The following is a 23,721-nucleotide window of genomic DNA, read 5'->3' as shown; positions in this document are numbered from 1 at the left end:
GGAGAAGGATTTTCCCTTTAATAAGCTGCTTTGTGGGTTGTTCTCCCTTATTAATTTAGAGTCGTAGAATTGGAACTAAGATATTCCTTTCTTAGAGGCAAATATTTTATTCTAAGATGATGAATTTTAACATTTGGATTAGATATTCCTCTCTTTCTTTTCTCTCTCTGAATGCACTCAAATTTAGAACAATTATGCAACTTTTGAAACCAAAAAGAAAGTTGCATGGTGGATTGATACTGAATGCCATTTGAATATGTTCTCTCTCTCCTATCTTAAATATTAATTAACTATTTACATTCTTTATTTGTGCTTTTCTTCTTCTCTCTAAGGGTTTGTTATATTAACTCATTCTATAAATAGTTGTACATTGATTTTTTTTTAAGAAAGAAATAGGTCATTGTGTTAGTTATTTTTATTTTATAAATATATTTTAACGGTTATTATTCAATCATTTTAATCAGTTATTCTCTTGTTTGTTTACTACTATTAATAAATTATAATTAAAAACCAACTAATATAAATATAATAATTAATAAATAATTAGTGTGGTTTACCGATGACTCCATATCTACTGCTTGCTGTATACATAATTAAATTGATCTTCATCTTAGGATCTATTCATTTTTTGGTAATGCGATTATATTAAAATTTTTGAGATAGTGTTTTACCATCTATAAAAATCTTATCCGACACGCTCTAAATTAGTCGGTCTAACTCTTAATACTAAATTAGAAAAGAATCCACCATTTTTTTTCTTAACTTCTTTAACCGTATCTAGCTATCCCTAATTGACAACTAAAACATGATATAAACGATAATGTAATGCTTCTAGTAAAGACATTTCTGATTCTATTAAAGATCTGTTCTAACCATTCGATGTGAGCCACATGTACCAAATTCACTAAAAAGATTATAGTTAACGATGTAGGAAAAAATTATAATTAGGATGCCGATGAATGGATATCTTATCTTTGATAAAAGCTCAAATGGGTGTTGATTTATAATGCATTTCGAAGCTATAAACATGCATATTGCTTAAAACCAAACCTATAATGATGAGACTTTACATGGGAAAGTTTAAAAGATTATACACAGTTGGTGAGAATTTAATTTAAAAGTAGAAGAAGAATCCTAGCATTATAGGCTAAGTTGATAAATGAAAAAGAAAAATGAAAAATTAAAAAAGGAAAAAAAAAAAAAAAAGAAGAAGAAAAGAAAAGGAGAATAACAGTGGGGAAGAAGAATCATCTTTTAAATTGATGTATTTGAATATCGTACAAAAAGACTCTTATACTACACCAAAGGTTCAAAAATCAGGCTCTAAGCACATGACCATTGTAGTGTCAGACTCTTGATTCCTTCTTTCAGAGAGAAAGAAAGAGAACCAGTTCTCTCTCTCTCTCTCTCTCATTTATTTTTATTTATTTATGTAGCTTTTTTCTGCCTTTGTTCTTTGCAAGAAGTTACCATCCCTCTTTAATAGCTTTTCCTTTTCTTCTCTCTCTAAACCCTACTTTATTCCTTCTTGAACTCACCTCTAAAAAAGGAAGACTATCCTTCACTCGATCCTCCTTGTGTTCACAAACAACAATTTCTTCCTTTCTCTCTCTCTCTCTAACTCACTTGAAACTTAAACCTAGAAAGCAAGAGGCCAGACAGACCCCATCTTTTGCTCTTGTTTGTTCCTACATATCCTATATTCTTGTTTTTAGCATGAACGTTGAAGACAAGACTGTGTTTTTTGAGTAGAGAGATCTTCTCTTTTCTTTATTTTTCTTTCTTTTGGTTTTCTTGCTGCTGTTTAATTTGTTAAAAGAAACGAAATGGCCTCTCCTTCTGAACTAACCCTTGATTGCAAACCTCATAGCTATTCTATGCTATTAAAATCTTTCGGAGATCAGAATGACCACACTCAAAAGCTTGAAGAATTTCTCTCCCGCCTGGAGGAAGAAAAACTCAAGATTGATGCTTTCAAGCGCGAGTTGCCTCTTTGCATGCAACTTCTCACCGACGGTATTGAATCTTCATTCTTCTTTCATGCATTTTGATAGGCCACAGAAACTAAAGCTTAAACAAGACAAACAAAGCTTGTGGTGATAATTTTAGAAGTAAGAAAAAAAATATTATTATACTAGAGAACAGTGGATATTCATGTGATCTGATTTTCTTAGTTCCAGACCTTTTTCTTTATCCTTTTTCATTTATAGAAGTTTGAGTTAGCTTTCTATCCGTGTGGCTTTATTTGTTAAGCCTCTTTGCTTTGGTTTTTAAAGTAGCTAGTTATTATTCATAAATTTCGTCTAAAAGAATTCAAGTCATCATGATTTAACAAAAGGAAGGTTTTGTATAGTAACATTTAATCACTATTTTCTTTTCCTCAGCTGTGGAAACTTCAAGACAGCAATTACAAGCCTATAGAGCAAATCAAGGGCCCAGGCGAATTCTTGAAGAATTCATGCCACTCAAGAACTCTACTTCCGAAACCTTAGATAAATCCTCAAACATGTCTGATAAGGCAAACTGGATGACAACAGCACAACTTTGGAGCCAAGAAAGCAATGAAATAAAGCCTCAAACAACGTTCAATTCCCCAAAAGAAACCAATATAGGATTCAATGTTAGTCCCAAGCTAGGTTTAGACACCAAGCAAAGAAATGGAGGAGCTTTCCTTCCATTCTCAAAGGAAAGAAACTTGTGCCCAAGCCCAACCCTAGCCCTTGCTTCTACTGATAAGGAATTAATGGAAGACAAGAAATGTTTAGAAACTGAAAATGGGCTTTCTTGTTCAAAAAGAGACAATTCTAGTAAGGTTAGCAATGGTGGGATCATGATTGAGCACGGAAAAGGAAATGGTAATCTAGCATCATGTGATGGGCAACCAACAAATACTGGCACTGGTAATAATAGCACAAATACTTCAACCACAACTCAAACTCATAGGAAGGCAAGGAGGTGTTGGTCCCCTGACTTGCATAGGAGATTTGTGAATGCTCTGCAAATGCTTGGAGGTTCGCAAGGTAAGGGAAAAAACCAATAAATATTATCTTAATGGCAGTGATCTTCAAAGATATAAGATTATGACTGGAGCTCAATTAGCAAAAGAAACATGATAATTAATGCATAGTCAAGTTTGTCATCACTCATTATGTCATTATTATATACTATTGTTTCTGTTATTCAGTGTTTGACTGATTTCTTTTTGCATGATGAAAACAGTTGCTACACCAAAACAAATAAGGGAGCTAATGAAGGTTGACGGTTTGACCAATGATGAAGTTAAAAGCCATCTGCAGGTTTATATTTTTACTTCAAATTCTCTCTCTACTGTAAATAAGGTGCAGCAGGCATGCATGAAAGTGGCTTTGTACAATTTTCTTTTGACCTGACAAATAAACTGGACAGTACTATATACTGTACAGTCTCTCTGCACTGCGCTGAACAATGCATATACTCTGAATATATTTTATCAATTACTCTGTAATGAACTAATGATGATATTTTTATTGATTGTGGCACAGAAATATAGGCTTCATACAAGGAGACCTAGTCCAAGCCCACAAGCACCTGGAGCCCCAACACCACAGCTCGTTGTTCTAGGAGGCATCTGGGTCCCACCAGAGTATGCCACTGCAGCTCACGGTGGGACCCCAACCCTCTACGGCACCCACCACCACCCAGTCTCCCATGCACCACCACCTCACTTTTGTGCGGCACCACCTGTGCCACAAGATTTTTACACTGCAGCAGCAGCAGCTGGAGCAACAACGCCGCCGCTGCCACCACCTCACCACCAGCTGCACCACCATACCCTCCACCACCAGCTTCATATGTATAATAAGGCCACATCACAGGCTCATAGCTCGCCGGAGTCTGATATAAGAGGCACTGGAGATCGGTCTGAGAGCATTGAAGATGGGAAGTCAGAAAGTAGCAGCTGGAAAGCTGAGAGTGGTGAGAATGGTGGAGAGAGAAAAGGGTTGGCTGCTTTCAGAGAAGATGGTGAAGAAAGCAATGGAAGTGAAATTACTCTCAAGTTTTAGGGCACTGGTAATATTAGGGTTAGGATTAGGATTTAGGTTAATTAAATTGCAAGTTTCTAATTTGTTATTATATGGTACGTATTAATTCTATTGTAATATTTTTCTGTCAAATATATTAGGGAGAGAGAGAGAGAGAGAGAGAGAGAGAGAGAGAGAGTAAAAAAGAAATAGAGAGAGAGTAAAAAGGGCACAATGAGAAATTGAGTGTTTTGTTTTGTCTTCATAACGAGCTTGACAAAGATTGAATGAAAACATTGGATTATTAGTTCTTTGGCGTCTTGTGCTATTATGGCTTTTTGGGTCTCATGGACGGATTTGCCCTTTATTTTCCTAGATAAGTTCTTTGGCGTCTTGTGCTATGTTGGCTTTCTGGACTCATTGACAGATTTGCCCTTATTTTCCTAGACAATGACTGGCGAGTGATGATGCTACTGCTAGCCCTCCTCCATTATCATACATATAATACGGTTAAGTAGATGGTAATTTTATTTAAAGATAAGCTTTTAATCCACTTATTAAGGGAGCCAACTAAAGATGGGTTTTAGAAAAGAAGAGACACCGAAAGTGGCTGCCTGATTTTCTTTCCAGCCAGATATCTTAACATGCTTTCTTATAAACGCATTACCAGCCTTTCTTTCTTTCTTTCCCGTGTTTTAATTTTAAACAATACAAAATTGCCTAAATTTGAACCGCAGCAAATCATGTTAGCAGCATTCGTACCATGTGTTTAGCTTTGCTTAAAGCAAACATTCCACTGGCACCCTTTTGGAAGGATGCAAATCGCCACATTGCCAAATGAACCACCTCCTTTATCTTTACCATTTTCTCTTTCTATATACCACGCTGATATCAGTAAAGAAGGTGTTTCTTTTATTATTATTATTTTCTGGAATGCCCTGTTTGGCACTACTGATGATAACCAACGCCTTTATTTTTGTTCATGCCTCCAGTCCAGCAAGTAAACTTGCGTAGAGTTCAAAGCAAGGAAATGTCTCAATTTGAGATGTAGGACATCATAAAAAATAAAGAAAACATTTAACACATGTATATATCAAGCACATGGATAGCAGTTGAGTTGATAAACACCCAAGTCTGAAAAGGAACGGAAATAATACTATAATCAACCATTTTAGTCGACAACAGCAAGAGATTAATAGTGGCAGGACAGATATCCTAAGTTGAGATGAACTAGATCTCCACTTAATTTCACATAAATATATACAAAAAATCAATACATCCAAACTACTGTTGCAGAGCAATTACGATATATACATGCACAAGCGAACTAAACTTCCGCACCAAAATCATGCATTGCTGTTGATGAGGAATCCATCCCATATGTCAACGTCATCAGCCAGATCGCTTTGTATCATTGCTGAATCAACAAGAGACTGCATAACAAAAGGTCTACCAGTTAGCATTAATTTAGTGTAGCACAGTGATTACCACCTCCATAGTCAGACAGATGTACCAGTGACTAGCACCTGGTCCTAGGAGTCCACTACCAAAGTCACAAAATAATCAAACTGAAACCTTATAACTTATAGGAACTTAGAGATGCACACCATACAAGCAGATATATCCTCATTTCTTAATATCAGATGCCTATCATCAACATCTCGCATCCTGGCCACTGTTGAACGTAGCTTGTACAGAGACCCATCAACAGGTTTTGCAGAAACCCGCATAAGAGTTTTGGTCAATTCATTGGCTGCTATTGACTATTTGACTCGTCAACTTAGGCAAGCAACCAAACAGATATATAACTACCTATCCCACTGCTTCTAGTTGGACTAATGAGCCCAAAGATATATGCTAAATATTATCAATGGGGTTTTCAGATTCATGAGAAAGTGATGTAGCAACTTTTGACCTCTCTATATAAGAACTTGAACTCAATTGTATAGTACTCGTCAACTTTTGACCGCTTTCACCCCAAACATTTTGACCTGATCTAGAGTTCTCAACCTTACTATCTTTCCATTTCGAAAATTGGTTGCATGCTAAATATTTGTTCCAGATTTCAGGTTGAAGAGTACAAATCTTGCATTTACTAAAAACTGTGGTTTGGAACCTTTTATCGGATAAACATTCATAATAGTCAAAGTGTTCAACTTTATTTCCAAAATTCCTTGCACACTATTAAAATAGTTGTTACTTTAACGAGACATCGTTTTAATATTCCAACAACTGGGGTTAGCCTTAGCTCAAAATGCTACACTTCCAAATATAAGAAGGTAGGGAGTCATCTGCTGCTGCTCCCAAGCCCTTCCTCAAAAAAGAATTACTTTAATGAGATGACGAATAAATATCACACAAAACTTTCTCTATCAATATGGTAGCTTGAAGAGGATATATGAAGCAGCACATAAATATGCTTCTAAATGCAGTAAAATCTCCAAGTTGCAGCAATATGTTGCTTGGTCTATAAATGCTGCAGCCATTAGGGGATTGAGGCATCTTATCAACCTTTAACAACACACATGCAATACATGATACATGTGTAGGAATATAAATGTATCCCAATGAAATTCTCTTAAAAGTACACGTGCAATTCAGGTATCACTTATTAATGCATAGCAAGAGATCAAATTGAAACAAGCTATCATGTCAAAAGATAATTGGAAATGAAGAAATCAACTCACAATTAGTGAGTGAGAAGAGAGGAGGAGTGGTCACAACAATACATAAGGAAATTAAGAAAATGAAAAAGAACCAATTACATAAGAAAGTAAGCCCAACTTCATAGTAAATTGTGATGGAAGAATTGTCCAAAATGCAAAAATGGTAAGAGTGTCACAAATAAAAAGGAATTAAATGGTCCCAGTAATTGATAAACATTACATATTTCAATTAAAATATTTAAACCCAACTATCTAGAATCTAATTTAAGTTCATTGCATGATCCAGTAACATAAAAGGTTTAGAAGCCTGACCTGAAGTTCCTTTTCACAACTCTCACGTCTTTCAGAGTACTCTTTCACTTGCAGAAAACATTTATGCAGCTGTAGAAAATCCCCAATATGCAATTATTGCATCTTATGTTGTGATAATCCCCAATATCCATTTCAAAATATCAAAAACCCAATTTCTAAATATCATAATTACCTTCATCAATAGCATATTATGCTGCGACGAGCGCTTCTTTGCCATAATCAAATCATCCTCCAGTATCTGCATTCAGCATCAAATTCTGAGCGAGGATGAAGAGCATGGTTCATTTGTAAAATTCTATATCGTTTGGAGTACGGTATAAACTAAGAAAGGTCTGCTTGTAATTTGGAAAACAGTCATACCCGAGTTCTTTTCTGCAATTTTGAAACAGATTGTTGTTTATCTTCTAATCTTTTTTCCATCTGAGAAACCTGACTAGGCACTAAAGTTGAGCTTTTTTTCTTGGCAAAATTTAAACAAAGATGTTTGACGTGAGAGATAACACAGATAACTGAATATGATGGCCCCTAAGAAAGGTTGCATGATCAGCATTTGAAAGTCTATACATCCCCTTTGGAAGTGAATCCATGAATCCAATTCCAGATATATGTATACCATCGCTGATATATGTGTGTGTGTGCACGTGTCTTCAACATTTCTGCTACATGAAATTGGACGTACACTTTTAGCCTCAAGTTAATGAGGCAAAGCGTGAAAGAATGGAAGAATCTATTTTTGTTTCAGACCTCTCGTTTAAGTTCATTGCGCCTCTGAATTGATATCTCCAATCTTTCTTCCACCTGATAACGAGAAAAGATGAGCGCTGACTGAAGTATCTCAAAATTAACATCGTGTATACTTATGCATGCATCCTTAACCAAATAACTGTGAGCGCACCTCATTATTGCCATCATCATTTGAATCTGAAGATATTTCCCTACTATGATGTTCAGTGTATCTAGAACTGTCAAAAGAAATATATGGCAGAGTAAATTTCAGCCCCAAAGTTGTAATCATGAAAAGCTTCCTTCAGTTTTCTTTTCCCCAGGAGATAGATAATTCCAATTTGCTTATCAGTCAACATAGCAGATAGCACATGCAAAGTCATAAAGCATGAGACATGTAAAAGCAGAGATCAACAGTTCTGATTTGCTTACACAATCAAACATGGAAGGTAGCAGCCAAGTTATACAGCATGATATATAGAAAAGCTACAAATATTCAGCTGCTATAACCATTTAAAATTGGATATGTATTATGTAGTGCAAGCATGATCAGGAATATTGAATTATGGCTAAGCAAACTACATCAAATCACATATAAGAATCTGATACTTTAGAATAAGCATATTCGTGGCCTAGCCATCACATATAACATCTCATAAACATGTCTATTCTGTGTCCATTTATGAACCAAATTCAAATGCGTTGCCAATCAAAGCTAAATACCAATCCTGCCTCTAGAACTCCGTGCAGGTGATTGGAAGTTGCGCACCTTCAGAATAGCAGCATCATATTGCAAATTTCAATTCCCTCTTAATCTCAAAGTGCCAAATTGAGAGGTTAGAAGCTATCTCAACCTCATAAGTTACAAACTTGCAATCAAGTTAATGAAACAAAGGCATATTATAGCATTAACTATTCAATAGTTTTTTGTTTTCACTTTTCCTTGAGGTAGCTTAAAAAGACATCAGTTTTGCAAGCATGTGACTTGCACTCGAATTTGATAGTATCATAATCACAATAATAGGGCTAACTTTTCAATTTTCTTTTCCTTTTTATAGGTGACAGTTGCCCTGATAGGAACAATGCAGGCAATTTGACATGATGAAAGACTAATTATGCTATATGTCCCATCCAGAAAACCAAGGTATGCCATGTATTATTCAATCTTGTTCTACAAACAGCACATAATTAACCTTGTACCAGTTTTTAATGAAAACAAGAACTGATAAAGAAATTGGTAAGGAACAGGGGGACCTTACTCATTCAGTTTCCTTGAATGCTGATCAGTCTCCATGTCAACAAATACACGATCACCATTGGTTCCATCATGCTCCCTTTCTTGATCCATGTGTAAATTGTGGCCTCTTTCCCAGCTCCGATCACCGTTCCTTCCTTCTACTGGTTCATTATCCACCATTACTCTGTCTTGGCTCTGATATACATCCCTAGCCCGATCATGATCATGTGCAAGTTCATGTCGTCTATCCCCATCTTCACCACGATCCAAAGACCGACCATGCTCTCTTGACCTATCACTGTATTGTTCTCGAAACCAGTCCCTATCACGATCATAATCCCTTTCTCGATCTCTACCCCTATCCAGACTCCTCTCAGTATTACATCGAAGTCGTTCTCGACTAAAATCTGTTCTCCCCCCTCTGGTTGTCACCCCATTTACTCTCACAACTCTGCCATCTATAGTCTATTTACAAGAGTCACAATGTTAAAACTTGTAACATTTAAAACTAAATATATGAAGGGAAATACAATCAGATTTACCCTGATAAACACCAGAAATTCAAAAGCCAGAAAGAAAGAAAGAAGATAAATACCTTGCCATTCATGTCATTGATGGCATCAGAGACAGATCTTGGATTTCTAAAAGTAACAAAGCAATAGCATTTTCCCCTTGTTCCATGGTCATTAATGATCTGCAGGCCAAAAGGCAATTAACAAAATCCATTTTGATTTATAGATAAACAAACTGCATACTGAATGAAAGTCACTATCACCTTATTTGATCAGTATAAAAATGCAAGAATTCAATTGTTAAATATAAACTTCTTTTCAAAGGCATCTCAGAAGAAATAAAACATGATTCGTTCCAAACAAGCACTTTAATTTACTAAGGAATTAGTAAGAGGGGTTAGAAAATCACACCGTTTTTGCCTTTCTTGTACATTGTTTTGAGGCTTTATTAATAAAGCAAAATGAAGAAGCAAATTCTAGAAAACCCTAAATGCATAATATGTATATATAGTGAAAAAAAAAAAGAAAAAAAAAAATAGTACCTTAACGGAGACGATGGAGCCGTAAGGACCGAAGACTCTGCGAATGGTGTCTTCGGTGGCAGAGTAAGGTAAGCTACCGACGTATATTGAGTTATCGTCGTCTACTCTCATTTTTCTTACTTTCACTGCTTTTCTTTTTGTTTTATTTTAACTCTTCGCCGAGGCTGTCCTTTTTTAATTCTCTGCTATATCGCGCCTGTTACTACGCCTCTGCTATTTTCTTCTTTCTCATATCTTCTACCACGTGCGAAAGCATATGGCACGTGCACGTACCGTGCGTATTCTGTTTCTTTGTCCATGCTCCATTCTTCGCCCAATTTTCATTCCTTCCTTTTTTTTAATAGAAAAGAGATAACCATTCCATAAAATTTTTAGGATTTTATGATCAAACTTTAATTTTTTTAATTGATTTCTAAAATCTGATCCTCAATTTTATTCATCAATTTTAAAAAATTAAATAATCTCCAGCATTTAAATTTTTCTTTCAATAGCAATTCTTAAGCTTTTAAATACTGTAATTCTTTTGGATTCTTTTTAATTTAACCTCCAAATTAACCTTATAATTCAATTAAATTACATTAACATTTAAAACAATATTCAATGAAAGGTAAAAAGTAAAATTTACTCAACATCTGAGTAGTAAAAAATATATTCTAAAACAGTGTTGAAGCGATTATAATTGGGTAAAAATTTATACAATTTCAATTGGACAAATGATTAATTTACTTCATGAAAGAACATTTATTTTAAACTTTTTCAGTAAACAGCCGCAAACTTATATCTAAAATCAAATATATCCAATTCAAAATTTTTAGTAAATTTTCCATGAACTTATATCAAAAAGTCAAATACATCTAATATAAATTTTTAAAAAATAAAATAATATTATATTTTTAGGTTTTAATAATTTATAAAAATTAAAAATAATATTTATTTCATTGATTTACTGATATAATATCTAGTGGTACATTATAAGGATCGTATTTGGTAAAAGATTTAAAAAAATTATTTAATTGATCCAAAAATAAAAAATATTAAATAAGTTAAATTTTAACTTTTTAAAAAATAGGCTTATACATTATCATTTTTTGGTCAATTAAATTCGAGTATTAAATTTTGTCAAATACGTTCTTATACAGCGTGTAATTAGATATTGTATCAATAAATTAATGAATTAAATATTACTTTTAGATTAGATGTATTTGATTATTTGATACAAATTTAATGAGTTATTTACTTAAAAAATTTTAAATGTATTTGATCCATCGATATAAATTCACGAGATTATTTATTAAAAAAATTAAATTAGGGGTATTTGACTATTTCACATTAGATGAAAGATTTCAATTCTTAAAACACATGATTATGCTTTCAAAACAATACTTTGTTTGAAACTAATCTTCAATTGTATCTTTTTTAAAATAGTTATGAGAATGCCTCTTACGTGACAATTAGTATTCAGGAATAGGGATGTTAGTCGGACGGATATCTTTGGATATCCGATCTGACTAAATTTTATTGAGACATATTTGAGTAATGATAAATGGGTTTGGGATTTAAATTTAATGTCCTTGTCGGGTTTGGGTTCTACCACACTGATACTCGCTACCCGAACCCGTTTATGTACACGAATATGGGTACAAAGTACCTTACCCTATTAGACCCGTTAAAAATTTCTTTTATCATTTTATTCTCCATATGTTTTGAATCTTAGACATTTTATAAAAGATAAAGTTATTTTACCATTAAGCCATTTAATATTTTTTTTATAAGAGAGACACATACATATTTATATACAAATACATATATATACATATGTACAAACATATATATATATATACATATACATATATTTACATGCACACACACATACATATATATATATATATATATATATATATATATATATATATATATATATATATATATATAATTTCTTTTATTAATCTCTTTTATAAAATCAATATTATTTCATCAATCATTATAACTGCTAACAGTGTATATATATAGTACTATTATACTAAGATATAAAAGAGCATTATACTAAATCACGTTAAAAAATTATTGTAATGCTCAACCTAATATATTAGCGTTATTAACTTATGATTATATAGTGCTAGTATGACGTTAATCATGTTTATTAAATAATCTTCATTAATTTTATATCTCTTAATTAATATGATATAAAAGAATCTTATATCAAATTATTATATAGTAGAATTTAAATTTTAATCTTAAGTTTTTAATTTTAATTAATAGATCTCACTTTTATTATTAAGATCTTATATTAATAAGTATATATATTGAGTTATTACGTCTAGAAATATAAGATAATTTTTTAAAATTTAGGTATAATATCAAAATTTAATATTTATATGAAAATAAAAATATCATATATGAATTTAATAATTTTTTATTAATAAATAAAAAAACATATTATATATAAATTAAAAATAAAACTATGTACTTTTGAGCAAAACTACGTAGTTTTAAGTAAAACTACATAGTTTCAAGTTATTCTACATAGTTTTAAACAAAATTACATAGTTTTAAGTAAAATTATGTAGCTTTGATGTACCAAATTAAAGAAAATCTAAATAAAACTACATTGTTTTGATATACCAAATTAGAAAAAAAAACTTAAATAAAATTATATAGTTTTGAGTAAACTATATTATTCTCAACTGTTGTCGTCGTTCTCAGTCGTTGCTCCGTCTCATGTAAGGTTTTTACAAAGGTTCTTGAGTAACGATTATGATTGGGGCTGTCATTTTGGATGATGTAAAAGAAGAGATTACCCAACTCTTTTTACTTTCACATACCTGATATAACTGCTTATTTCTTTCCACCTTTACACAAAAAAAGCAACCAAGAATAGAACAGATAGAAAGCATGTCATTTGAAATGCTACATGGTAACTGTACTAGGTGAAGAATACTGTGACAAAAAAAAAAAAAGATACTAGGTGAAGAATACAGTTAGCTTACATAGTGCAGAAGTGGCCCTTGTAAACTTATCACTGTCAAGATTATGTTAGAATTCTAATTAGCTGAAGAAATAATTTAGGTTTAGTTTTAGATTTTTATTTGTAAATTTTTATAAAATAAATGTTATTTAAATATTTCTTATAATAATAGTTATAAATAGATTTATTATTTAATATTTAATATGCTAATATGGTATTTCTTTTTCAAATGTGGTAGATAAGCAGTTTGAATATGGAGTTAAAGATCTACAAAGTGTAATAAATATTGTATTTACTTAGTTATTATTATTTACAACATTATTTTAAAATTTATTGAATTTATGCTTGATTTGTATTAATATATAGAACATTTAATATTGATTACTTAGACTTTATTAGTTTGTGTTTTGTTATTTTTTGTTTATTTTCATTAATTTAAATTATTGTAAATAGGTTCGGTAAATAGGTACCCATTTAATTACCCGTATATTCATATAAATGGATTTTAACGGGTAGGGTACCTGCTATCCTTTCCATAAAATTTATTTAATAATCATTTAATCTAAACAGACTTTAATCCAATCTAGATAGTTTGCGGATAATCCTATTAGGTTTTGGGACGAATTCGGGCTACAAGTGTCATTTCTTAAATAAATTTGGGACAGATTCGCACAAATATGGTTCAAACGGATTCGAGTTTGAATAGCATTAAATGGGCGGATATCCTACTCATTTCTTTCCACCTTTCCATTCTTAAAACACATTATTATGCCTTCAAAAATAATACTTTGTTTGAAACTAATCTTTAAATTGTATCATTTTTAGAGTAATTCTCAGAATGCCTCTTATGCGATAAGTAGTATTCAGGAATCATTTTTCAAAAAATAAATACTAACTTCTAATTTAATTATAGAAAAAATAAATAAAAATAATTTGCACTAAAACTAACCGGGGATGACTTTTTTATTATCAAACCATAACTTTTTTTTCTCACTTATTTGAAATTCCATTTCCGTGACTTTACTTTCTTTACCTTTTTAGATTCAATGAGAGGATTATGAAAAAGAAAAGAAAAAGAAGAGGAGTTTTGATTACTAATTAATAAAATCTTCAATAATATGAGTAAAAAATATCAATTAAGCTAAGAAAAAATTGTAAGAAATCTATACCAATCAAATAAAAAATATCAAAATCGCATACCAATCAAATAAGTACGGGTATTTGCTATCAAAATCGGATATTAAATAAAATTTAAATATAAATTTAAACTCTAGTCAAATCCGTTACTGAGTATAAAAAATTAAATTTACGTTTGTCTATATCTAATTATATTAGTTGAAAACTCATTTCATTAGAGTGGAATATCAAAACTCATAGTTCTACGGCTAATCCATTACAGGTGTTTGGTTTATAGACCATCACTAATCCATAATTAAATCTCAAAACATTTCACAATAATCAACTCGTTTTCAATCCATCGTTATTTTGTCACTCTTTAGTGATAAATTAATCCGTCACGAAAGATTTGTCACAATAGTCTGTTGCCCAAATAAATGAAAGTGAATGAAGATTAAGCTAACAATGCATGCATTTTATTTGATATCGATAGTGCTTTGAATCGCCACTCTTCCCCTTTTTGAGCTCCCGTGAGCTATTCAAAAAAAAGGTAGGATTGCATTTTTTGGTATAGTCGAAAATTGTAGAATCTTGATACTATATTAGATATTCTTTCATATAGTTTAATTAATTAATTTTGGCAATGTATGTTTATTTTTCTGAATTTTAGTCATTTAGAACCTTATATATATATAAGATTCGTGCTCGCATTGCCCCTTGAACAGCGAAAGAGAGAGAAAGCAAGATTGGACCTCCCACCGGAGAAGAAGCTCTCTTTTTTTCCGCGTCAGGCAACCATCGATTACCAGTTTGAAATGCTCATGAAGAAAAAGCGGAGTAGTGATGTGTATTTCATAAAAATATTAAATATTACTAAAAAAAAATTTAAATGTAAGATCAAATTAAAATAAAAGTATTTAAATATTAAAAAACTATACATATTAAGTTAAATCAAAAATTAAATTATAAACTACCTAATCTATATAATTTCAAAAGCATAAATATGTATTCAGTCATCCATTTTATGTTACTTGTGTTTGCCTTTAATTGATGGTCGTTCTTTAGAGATTGCACCTTTTGTATTGTTATATGGAGAGGAGCACGAAGAATAAAAACAAATCCTAATAAATGAGATCGATGGAATTGAAGTCATTCTACTATGGGAAGCATGGATAAAATAAGCCAATAGAATTAATTGCCTTTAATTTTTTTTTATATACATATATCTAAAATTAATATAGAACATATCAAATAGAATTCTTACAAGAGCAAAATATTCTCTTAAAATTTTTAACGCATCAAGATTTTAGTTAAGCTAAAAGAGACTCTTATTATATTAGCTGCATATCAAGAGCGCATAAATGAGATGGTAAGTGTTTATTCTAACTTAACTAAGGTCTCAAGTTCGAACTTTGGTATGCAGCTATATTCAAACTTTTTGAGTGAGTGTTTTACTATCCGTAAGGGTTCTATCCGACATGCTCTAGATGAGATTATAAAGATCTCTTCTAGCTCAACTAAAATTTCAAGTTCGAATTTTGGATATACAGTTGTGTTAAAACTCTTAAGATATTATTTTGTCACCTATAAGGGTACTATTCGACACACTTATATTAACTATAGATATATGTATACTAAAAAATAAATTCATCATATTATTAAAATTTTATTTTTCAAGCATATTAAATTTGTTATTTTCTTAGCTTCAGAGTTTTATTAATTTTATATGTTTAAACGATAACATTTTAGTTACGAGGATGTTAATTTAGTTTTTTTTTTCTTCTTTTCTTATCAAGGTTCATGTCCCATTAATAGATTTTATTAATAATTTTATTGAAGTTAAAATTAAAATTAATATAAAATAAATTATTAAAATCGAAATATTAAATACTATATATGTGCTAAATTCAATAATAAGTGCAAAATAAAAAAGTCGGCAATTAACTCTAGAAATAGTTTCATTGCTACTATTTTAATTATAAGTTGAATTTTTATTTAAAAATATTTATATATATATAATTTATCTGATATTAAATTGGATATATATAATAATAATTCAATGAAAGCTATATATGAAAAAAGAAAATTTAACTGATTTATTAGTTAATATATTTATTATATATAAAAAGTAAATATGTGTATCAAAAAGAATCTTATAGGTTGAATTCTTTTAGACCTTATAATTTACTTAATTAGGAAAATAATTTAATCATTTCATACAAATAAAAATAGATAAATACGAAACACAGGTCGGAAGGAAATAGAGAAAAAGGAAAAATCCAAAACAGGAGCAGCTGAAGATGAGATATGCATACACATTGTGCAGTTAGTGGGAAGACAGCTGGCAAATTGTGTTCTCACATTGTATTAATAGTAATAATATAGTAAGCCTGGACAAACTATGAATCTTAAAATCCCTAAAACCACAGTTGACTTGTACATGTGTAGTTCACTTTTACAATTCTATCATCTTCATCAGCTCACTCTCCTACGAAATTCTCTAATTTCCTCCCCCTCATTCCATGCAAAGACACCATTTTTATTTATTTTTCTGCAGCTGCTCTCTATTCTCTTTCACTAACTGGTATATTTTAATTATAATTCTTTTACTTAGCTTAATTACAAGATGTTAAAGCAAGTTTCGGAAAGTACTAAATCAAAGAAATAGTCTACACGGCAAAGGCCATTGCAACAACTCCATGTTTCAGATTGTACAAGGTTGTGCTGGGGCGAGTCTCTTTCGTTTCTTGTCTCTGGTATGGTTGACCAATTTGCCGTCACCCGACCCGACCAAATTTACCAATTTGTGGGCCTGTCTGCGATTCAGTGGCCCATCACCATTGGGCTACGTGGTTAATTATTAGCGACAAGAGAGCTGACATGACTAGCGAGGCGTAAATAAAAATAAAGTAAAGGTTTCTTCTTATCTTTTTTATTAATTTCTCTTTCTATTGAAATAAATATAACTGATCCATTCAGAAATTATTTTCCTAGAGTTGATTGCTACCTTAGCTCGAGTGCTATCATGACACGTGCATGTGCTGTTTGAAGCTATTTAATTAATATAACATAAGTAATTTTAGAACTAATTAACTCGAGCTCCTTCAGTAAGCCGCATTTTAGAATTCCTGTCAAGTAAATCAAATTAACGTTACAGAAAATGATATTACTTATGGAATGAAAGATTTGAACTTGACAATTCATCTGAAGTTGTAATTACTGTTCAATTTTTTTGTCTATGATACTAGTTTTCTGCATCCTTTTTGGTGCATTTCTACAAAACTACTCACTATTTCTTTTATCCAAAACCAATGGACTGAAAGAATTAAATTTATAATAAGTATATATTATAAATTTATCTAAAATTACTTTTTTTTTATCAAATTAAAAAATAATTAACTTTTCTATTAAATTAATTTTAGTGTATAATTTAATTTTAAATAATCAAAGTAAGATAAATATTTATAGCTAATAGTTCTTTTTTATTTTTATTTTGTTAGACAATAGAATTAAACTATAATAACAGGAGAAATTTATTCAGTTTTAATTAAAAAATTTATTTTAAATGAATTTGATACTTAATAGTTAGTTTATGAAAATGTAAGAGAGTATTAACAAAATAAAAACTCGTAGGAAGCAATCAATTTATTAGACCAGAAACGAGGATTAAATATTGATTACTCGGTTAATAATATACGCATTAACGAACTAAATTTGTAGAAGATTATGACAAGGTGAAAGAGAGAAACGCGGTGCAAACATGGACCGTTGACAAATAAACTCACCAGTTGGAAAGCTGGAATTGATTCGTACGAGCGAGTCGATGTCACTGCATCATGCATCCCTTTTTTATCCATTAGAATTGAACCCACATAAAATTCTTGAAATATGCAAAGATTAAAACTTTTTAAAACTGAGATTAAAGTTTTAATGAAGTTAATATAGCCCTTGTTTTTTCCAACTACGTTGGCCAAAGAGTTGCAGGATCGATCAGCTGTTAAAAAGGAGGCTGCCTTTAGTCTAGAAAGCAAGAAAACAAGAAAACTCAAAAATATTTTTCTAGAGATCCACTCAAGAAAGCAAGAAAACTCAAGGAAGGAGAAGGACTCTCCAAAGCTATTCCGTGAAAGGGTATTGCTATTTTTCTTCAATATCAGAACTTAATGCTTTTAACTTGATTTGTTTTTCTAAAATTCTATTTTTTCACTTTTTGGCTTGTTGCTGATGACGATGATCATGCTGTTGATGATATTCTTCTTCTTCTCCTGCTGCTCCTCTTCTTCTTCTTCTTCTTCTTCAAACAATAGCTAAATTAAGTGCTTAACAAGTGCATCGTATTAGTTTTGTGATTAAAGTGAAGTGACTGTCTGTTTACATGAACCGATTAGATAATCTATTCAAACGCCACTTGTTCTTGTTCTCACTCTCGGATGATCAGACACGCAGATACACACACACACACACACACACACACACACACCATTGTTTAGTATTGAGAGCGATTGCTGTTTGGTCTCTTTTTTACTAGTCTCTATAAGAGACCTCTCCCTACTTGAAACAGGTTTTCTTGTGGGTTCAAGTGTCCTTCAATCACTTTAATTACGGGTTTAATTGATCTTTAAGAATTTCTATAAATTCCTTAGACCTCCTTTTGGATTTCTATTACTATGGGTTTCCCTATGGATATAAGGTTTCATTGTCTCTCAATCAGTTTTTGCAAAACCTAACTATAGATTGTATCCAAGTTAAACAAATCCAGTTATAAGAAGTTAGATTTTCCTTTCTTATCTTTCCTTTTCTTTTTTCCTAAATCCTATCTACAAGTATCCCATATTATCATTTATCTTCCGCAACTAATTACTATGTGAATTGCATGGTAGGCTTAATGGAAATTGAGTTGTTAATAACAAAAGCTGTGATCTAATTGTGCAGAAATTCTTGTTTATATACATATGGATAGTGAATGATTTGGTAACAGATTGATCAACGTGCTTACTTAATTCTTTTGCTCTACTTTATGTACGTAGTCGGTCTTTTCTCAATGGCGTGTGGATTCCTGTCAATCATCACAGAGCTGGAAAATGGCTACGATCATCCTATGGTTCTGGAGGGAACTAGGCATTTGGGAATGTTTCCTATGGTTAGGATCACAGTCCCACCAGGCGAGGTAAAAGATATATGCTATGGCAATCTTTGCATTGAAGAGAATCCAGATCGTCCGATTCTGGTGTCTATTTTTCTGGACGGTGCCGCTGAAGAGGAGAAGAAGAAGTATATCCTCTCTACCCTTATAAGGGACAATGGCAAGCTGGTGCTCAATTACGAGAATAGTAATGTTACTTATATGCCTGTGGAGGGGAATATTATGACAAGGATTGGGTACATAAATCCACTTCATTTTCTTTTATTTTTGAAATTTCGTTGCTGCCTAGCTTCTTCATGTTTAATTAGTAATTAGCTTTTTCTTTCTTTTCTGTGGTTCACCATTTGATAGATGCATTGTCAATCTAAAGCGCTTTATGACAGGAATCTGGGAGAAACTCAACAACCATTGAAAGGTAAGAAACATATATATAGTCGTCCTATTTTCTTAGATATATGACATGATAAGGACATAAAAGTGATCCCATGACCAAGTCAAAGATAGAAATCTAAAGAAAAGTTTTAAGTCTTAGGCAAACCTCAAGATTTAAAGTCTTCTTACAATATCGAACTCTCATTAGGTTTGATTAAAATCCTTAACAAAAAAATAACATAAGCTTAAATTAAATCTCTAGAATAACGTCATTCATCTGTCATCAAGTAGAATGAACCACTTGCATTCTTTCCTCGAAGATTTATAAGAATCAAATTATGAGAATATACAGTTGAGAAAGTGCAGCTGCTGTTTGGCTCGATGGTCTCTGGTTTCTCTTTGCTTATATAATTTGCTACTTTCATCTGATTGCTGATTGTTCATGTGGTTTTGTCTGCGATGATTCTTGTTTCTTGTATTTTCTGAGTGTCATATATTGTACCATCTTTGCTCGGGAAATGCCAGCATCAGCATCTTGAAATTTATTTTTCCATTTTTCATTTTGACTCCAAACTAGACAATAATTGCGGCTCAGTTGTGTCTTGTTCTCTATGTTTCGTAAGAAAAGGAAGTGGTCATAATCTTAACCAATAAAAATGTCGAGATTTTAGGCTTAATCCATGGTGGGGAACATAATGATGCAATTTCTTTTTAAAGCTTCTAATAATTTAATTACTTGCTGACATATGTGTGTTAAATATTTCATAGGTTAATTATAAGGAGCATCATCACGGATGGGGCTTCCAGGCATACACAACTTTGTCGGAGAAAACATACGTTGGCTTGCTTCATAGTTAATTTGAGACTTTTATTTTACTCTTCTTTGCAATTGCATATTTCATTCAGCTAAAACTCCGTGGACTTCTGTATTTGCATCTTATCTTCTTGTTGTTGGCATTTGACAATTATTTACAATCATGGTTTTATTATTTGTTACTTTCATCGGATAAATTTTAGATAGACTAAATCTATCAATCTATATCACGTTGCCTATAAACAAAATCAATCTATATTTTATATATACTAATGTTTAAAAACTAAAAATATTTTGATAGATGCACTTATTTTTTACGTATAATCTTTAAATTTATGTATAATTTTATAATTTTTTATATTATTTTATTAATTAATATGTTATATTCATTATTAAATATTGATTTTAATTATAAAAATAGTATATTAATTATATTTTAATATTATATTAAATAATAAATTAATTTTTAATCGATAATAATTCTAATCTTAAAAAGCAAAATTTTTAATTATATTTTTAATATTATATTCATTAATAAATTAATTTTTAATAATATAATATTTTAATCCTGATAAATAATAATATCAATTATATTAATATTATTAATTCAGATAATATTAAAATCAATAACAATAAATATTTTTAAGATTTTTTTATATTATTGCATTAATAAATTCTTAAAAATTAAAAATTAAGAAAATATTTTAAAATATTTAATTTACTATTGTTAAAAAATATTATAGATAAAACATTAAATTTTATTTATATACTTAATTTTATAATTAAAATAATAACAACAGTTGTGTTAGCACTGATAAAGTCTTATATATTAATATATATAGCATTATTTATCAATTATTGTATTTATATTAATTAATTTTTAATTATGGTAGATAATAGGAATATTCTTAGATAAAATCTATTACATTATCTCCACATAATCAATTGCAGAATAATGAATGACATGAAATATTTACATTTATATTCATTAAATTTGAATTATAGACGGTCGATAATAATAAATGGTCTTTTATATCTTACACTAATATTGCCCTTTACAACTTTCTCTTTACAGAATTATTTTGCTTTAATTATTTTCCCTATCATTGGCTAATCTTGGAAATATCTTAATGTAGCTCCATCGAGGGAATTGGCAAAATCTTGATAACTTTATTCAGTATGTGTATGTAAATTGTGATTAGGTGAGATCTTAAATAGAATTAATTTTCAAGTTGGTTCCATTTTGAAGGTAAGATCATTCTTAAGAAAATTAAAATAAAACAGGCAAGATATCAATAGATCACATGAAATTCGATAATTCTAAATTGAAACTGGATAGACCTTTCCAATGGGTCCCTGGGCAGCAACAGTCCCCCTCGTTCTTTTCAAGTTAGTCTAGTTTCCTAGTTTTAGATATACATCTTTATGTTTATTTCTTTAGTAAGGATCTGTTTTCCTTTATTAATTTTTTTTTTCTTTAAGTTAATACTCTATTCTTAGAGGTTAGTTTTATTTGGGTCCTCTATTCATGGAAGCACATGATGTAAACCTTCTTGCATGGACCATCAATAGCTAATCAATACTATTCGAGCATAGGCGACCGGGTTTATGCTTGTATAGTAATATTTACAGACAAGATTGATCCATTCTCTGTTGTTCAGGGGAATCAGTTTGAAAAATATCCTAATAAAGTCAGAGGAATGAAAAACATATTCAAAAATTGCAAATAAATCCGCTGTTAAAAGATTATTCTTTACATTTGACGTCGTCTTTTTGCACGTGCAAACCACAGAGGATAAAGCAAAAGATCTGTGTTAGAAATTACTCGACGACTTTGTAAATTATTATATATTAATGGAGTAAAGTGCAATTTGACAACTAACTTTATTAGACGGATTTAATTTAATATTTTTTTTAATTTATAAATTTAAATTTAAATTTTTATATATTTTGTTCAAATTAATTTTACTTGAAAAAAATAAAATCACTTTCTCTTGAAAATAAAAAATTAATTAAAAAATTATAATATTATTTAAAAACTATGTTAAATGTTATTATAATTACTATTATTCTGGCTGAAACTGTTCTCATCTCCATTGTATTTGATACCACTGCTACTATAACTATATATCTTCATTGTCATTATTAAGAAAAAAATAGTAAGAACACTATAGTGATATTTATTTTTAATTTTTTTGTTTAAATATCAATGTATTTTTTAATTTAAATAATTTAAAATAAAATATTAATTTTTTTATTATATCCACTCTCTTTATAGGGAGTGTGACTCATTCTTTAATTTTTGTAATGAATAGAGCTAATTTGAGCTAAATATATAATAGTTTGGGTTAAAATATCTAAAAATTTAAAAAATAACTAAATTGAGTCCGAACAATAAAATTAATGGTCAGAAATGTCGGGATCGTGGACAATATGATGCCAGGGTTGCTGGTGTAACTTTTAGACAATATATATATATATATATATATATATATATATATATATATATATATATATATATATATATATTTATTACATTTCCGACATTTAAATTTTTTTTGATATGTGTATCTAGTTTTTGACACATAATATATTTATTTTGATATAAATATATTTTTATTTTAATATAAATATTATTTTTGACACATAGAATTTAAGATTATGTGTATTCTATAGATTTTTTATTAATTTATTAATCAATAAGTTATATTTCTAATTAAAAAATAATTCTAATCCTAAAAAATAGTATATTAATTATATTTTAAAATTATATTGACTAATAAATAAATAATTTCATAATCACACAGTGACACTAATTCTATCATAAAAAATAGCATATTAATAATATTTAAATATTATATTAACTAATAAATTAATTTCTTAATTAATAATAATTCTAATTTCAGAAAATGACATTTTAAATTATATTTTTAATATTATATTCAATAATAAATTAAATTATTAATTATATAATAAAATTTTAATTCTAAAAATTAATGCAATTATATTGATATATTAATTTATATAATATTAAAATTAATTAATAATAATTTTTATATTAATTAATTAATTAGAATTTCAGAATTTTAAAAAATTAAAAAATAGTTAGTTTGCTATTATATTTTAAAATATTATACATTAAATATTAAATAATAATTTTTTATTAAATAAAATCTATCAATTTAATTTTATAATTAAAATAATAATAACAGTGTATAAAATAAACTATAATTTAGAATTTATTTTTCCTGGCTTAGTTTTATTGGGATAGTTCATTGTTGGATTTTAAATACAATGTTCTAGGTTATTTGGGTTTTT

The 23,721-nt window shown here is 30.0% G+C and overlaps 2 protein-coding genes and 1 long non-coding RNA gene across 4 annotated transcripts; 2 read left to right on the top strand and 1 right to left on the bottom strand.

Annotated features, from left to right (window-relative positions):
- The first annotated feature begins 877 nt into the window (after window positions 1-877).
- On the top strand, window positions 878-4,312 carry LOC8276198 (myb family transcription factor EFM). The gene is made up of 4 exons (XM_002529300.4): window positions 878-2,016; window positions 2,385-3,020; window positions 3,220-3,296; window positions 3,522-4,312. The coding sequence occupies exons 1-4, from the start codon at window positions 1,827-1,829 to the stop codon at window positions 4,041-4,043; spliced, it is 1,425 nt and encodes a 474-aa protein (XP_002529346.1). The 5' UTR covers window positions 878-1,826; the 3' UTR covers window positions 4,044-4,312.
- An 824-nt stretch (window positions 4,313-5,136) lies between these two features.
- On the bottom strand, window positions 5,137-10,210 carry LOC8276199 (zinc finger CCCH domain-containing protein 25). Its single transcript, XM_002529301.3, has 9 exons — window positions 9,994-10,210; window positions 9,535-9,633; window positions 8,962-9,404; window positions 7,875-7,941; window positions 7,724-7,777; window positions 7,340-7,408; window positions 7,152-7,217; window positions 6,980-7,048; window positions 5,137-5,434 (listed from the first exon to the last, which is right to left on the bottom strand). Exons 1-9 carry the CDS (start codon window positions 10,102-10,104, stop codon window positions 5,348-5,350), a joined length of 1,065 nt encoding a protein of 354 aa, XP_002529347.3. The 5' UTR covers window positions 10,105-10,210; the 3' UTR covers window positions 5,137-5,347.
- Window positions 10,211-16,502: 6,292 nt separating this feature from the next.
- Window positions 16,503-20,585, top strand: LOC112536417. 2 transcript variants are annotated; one of them, XR_007215172.1, is made up of 5 exons: window positions 16,503-16,983; window positions 18,051-18,205; window positions 19,102-19,453; window positions 19,569-19,632; window positions 20,358-20,585. It is a non-coding gene; the product is annotated as an uncharacterized LOC112536417 (long non-coding RNA). The 2 variants fall into 2 exon arrangements; XR_003080442.2 differs by lacking the exon at window positions 16,503-16,983 and having other exon boundaries at window positions 17,835-18,205.
- The last annotated feature ends 3,136 nt before the right edge of the window (window positions 20,586-23,721 follow it).

The sequence above is a fragment of the Ricinus communis genome, chromosome 3 (genome assembly GCF_019578655.1).
Source record: "Ricinus communis isolate WT05 ecotype wild-type chromosome 3, ASM1957865v1, whole genome shotgun sequence".
In the NCBI taxonomy this organism is placed as follows: domain Eukaryota; kingdom Viridiplantae; phylum Streptophyta; class Magnoliopsida; order Malpighiales; family Euphorbiaceae; genus Ricinus; species Ricinus communis.
Note: the sequence above shows the minus strand (reverse complement) of the source record. Positions and strands in the feature narration are given on the sequence as shown.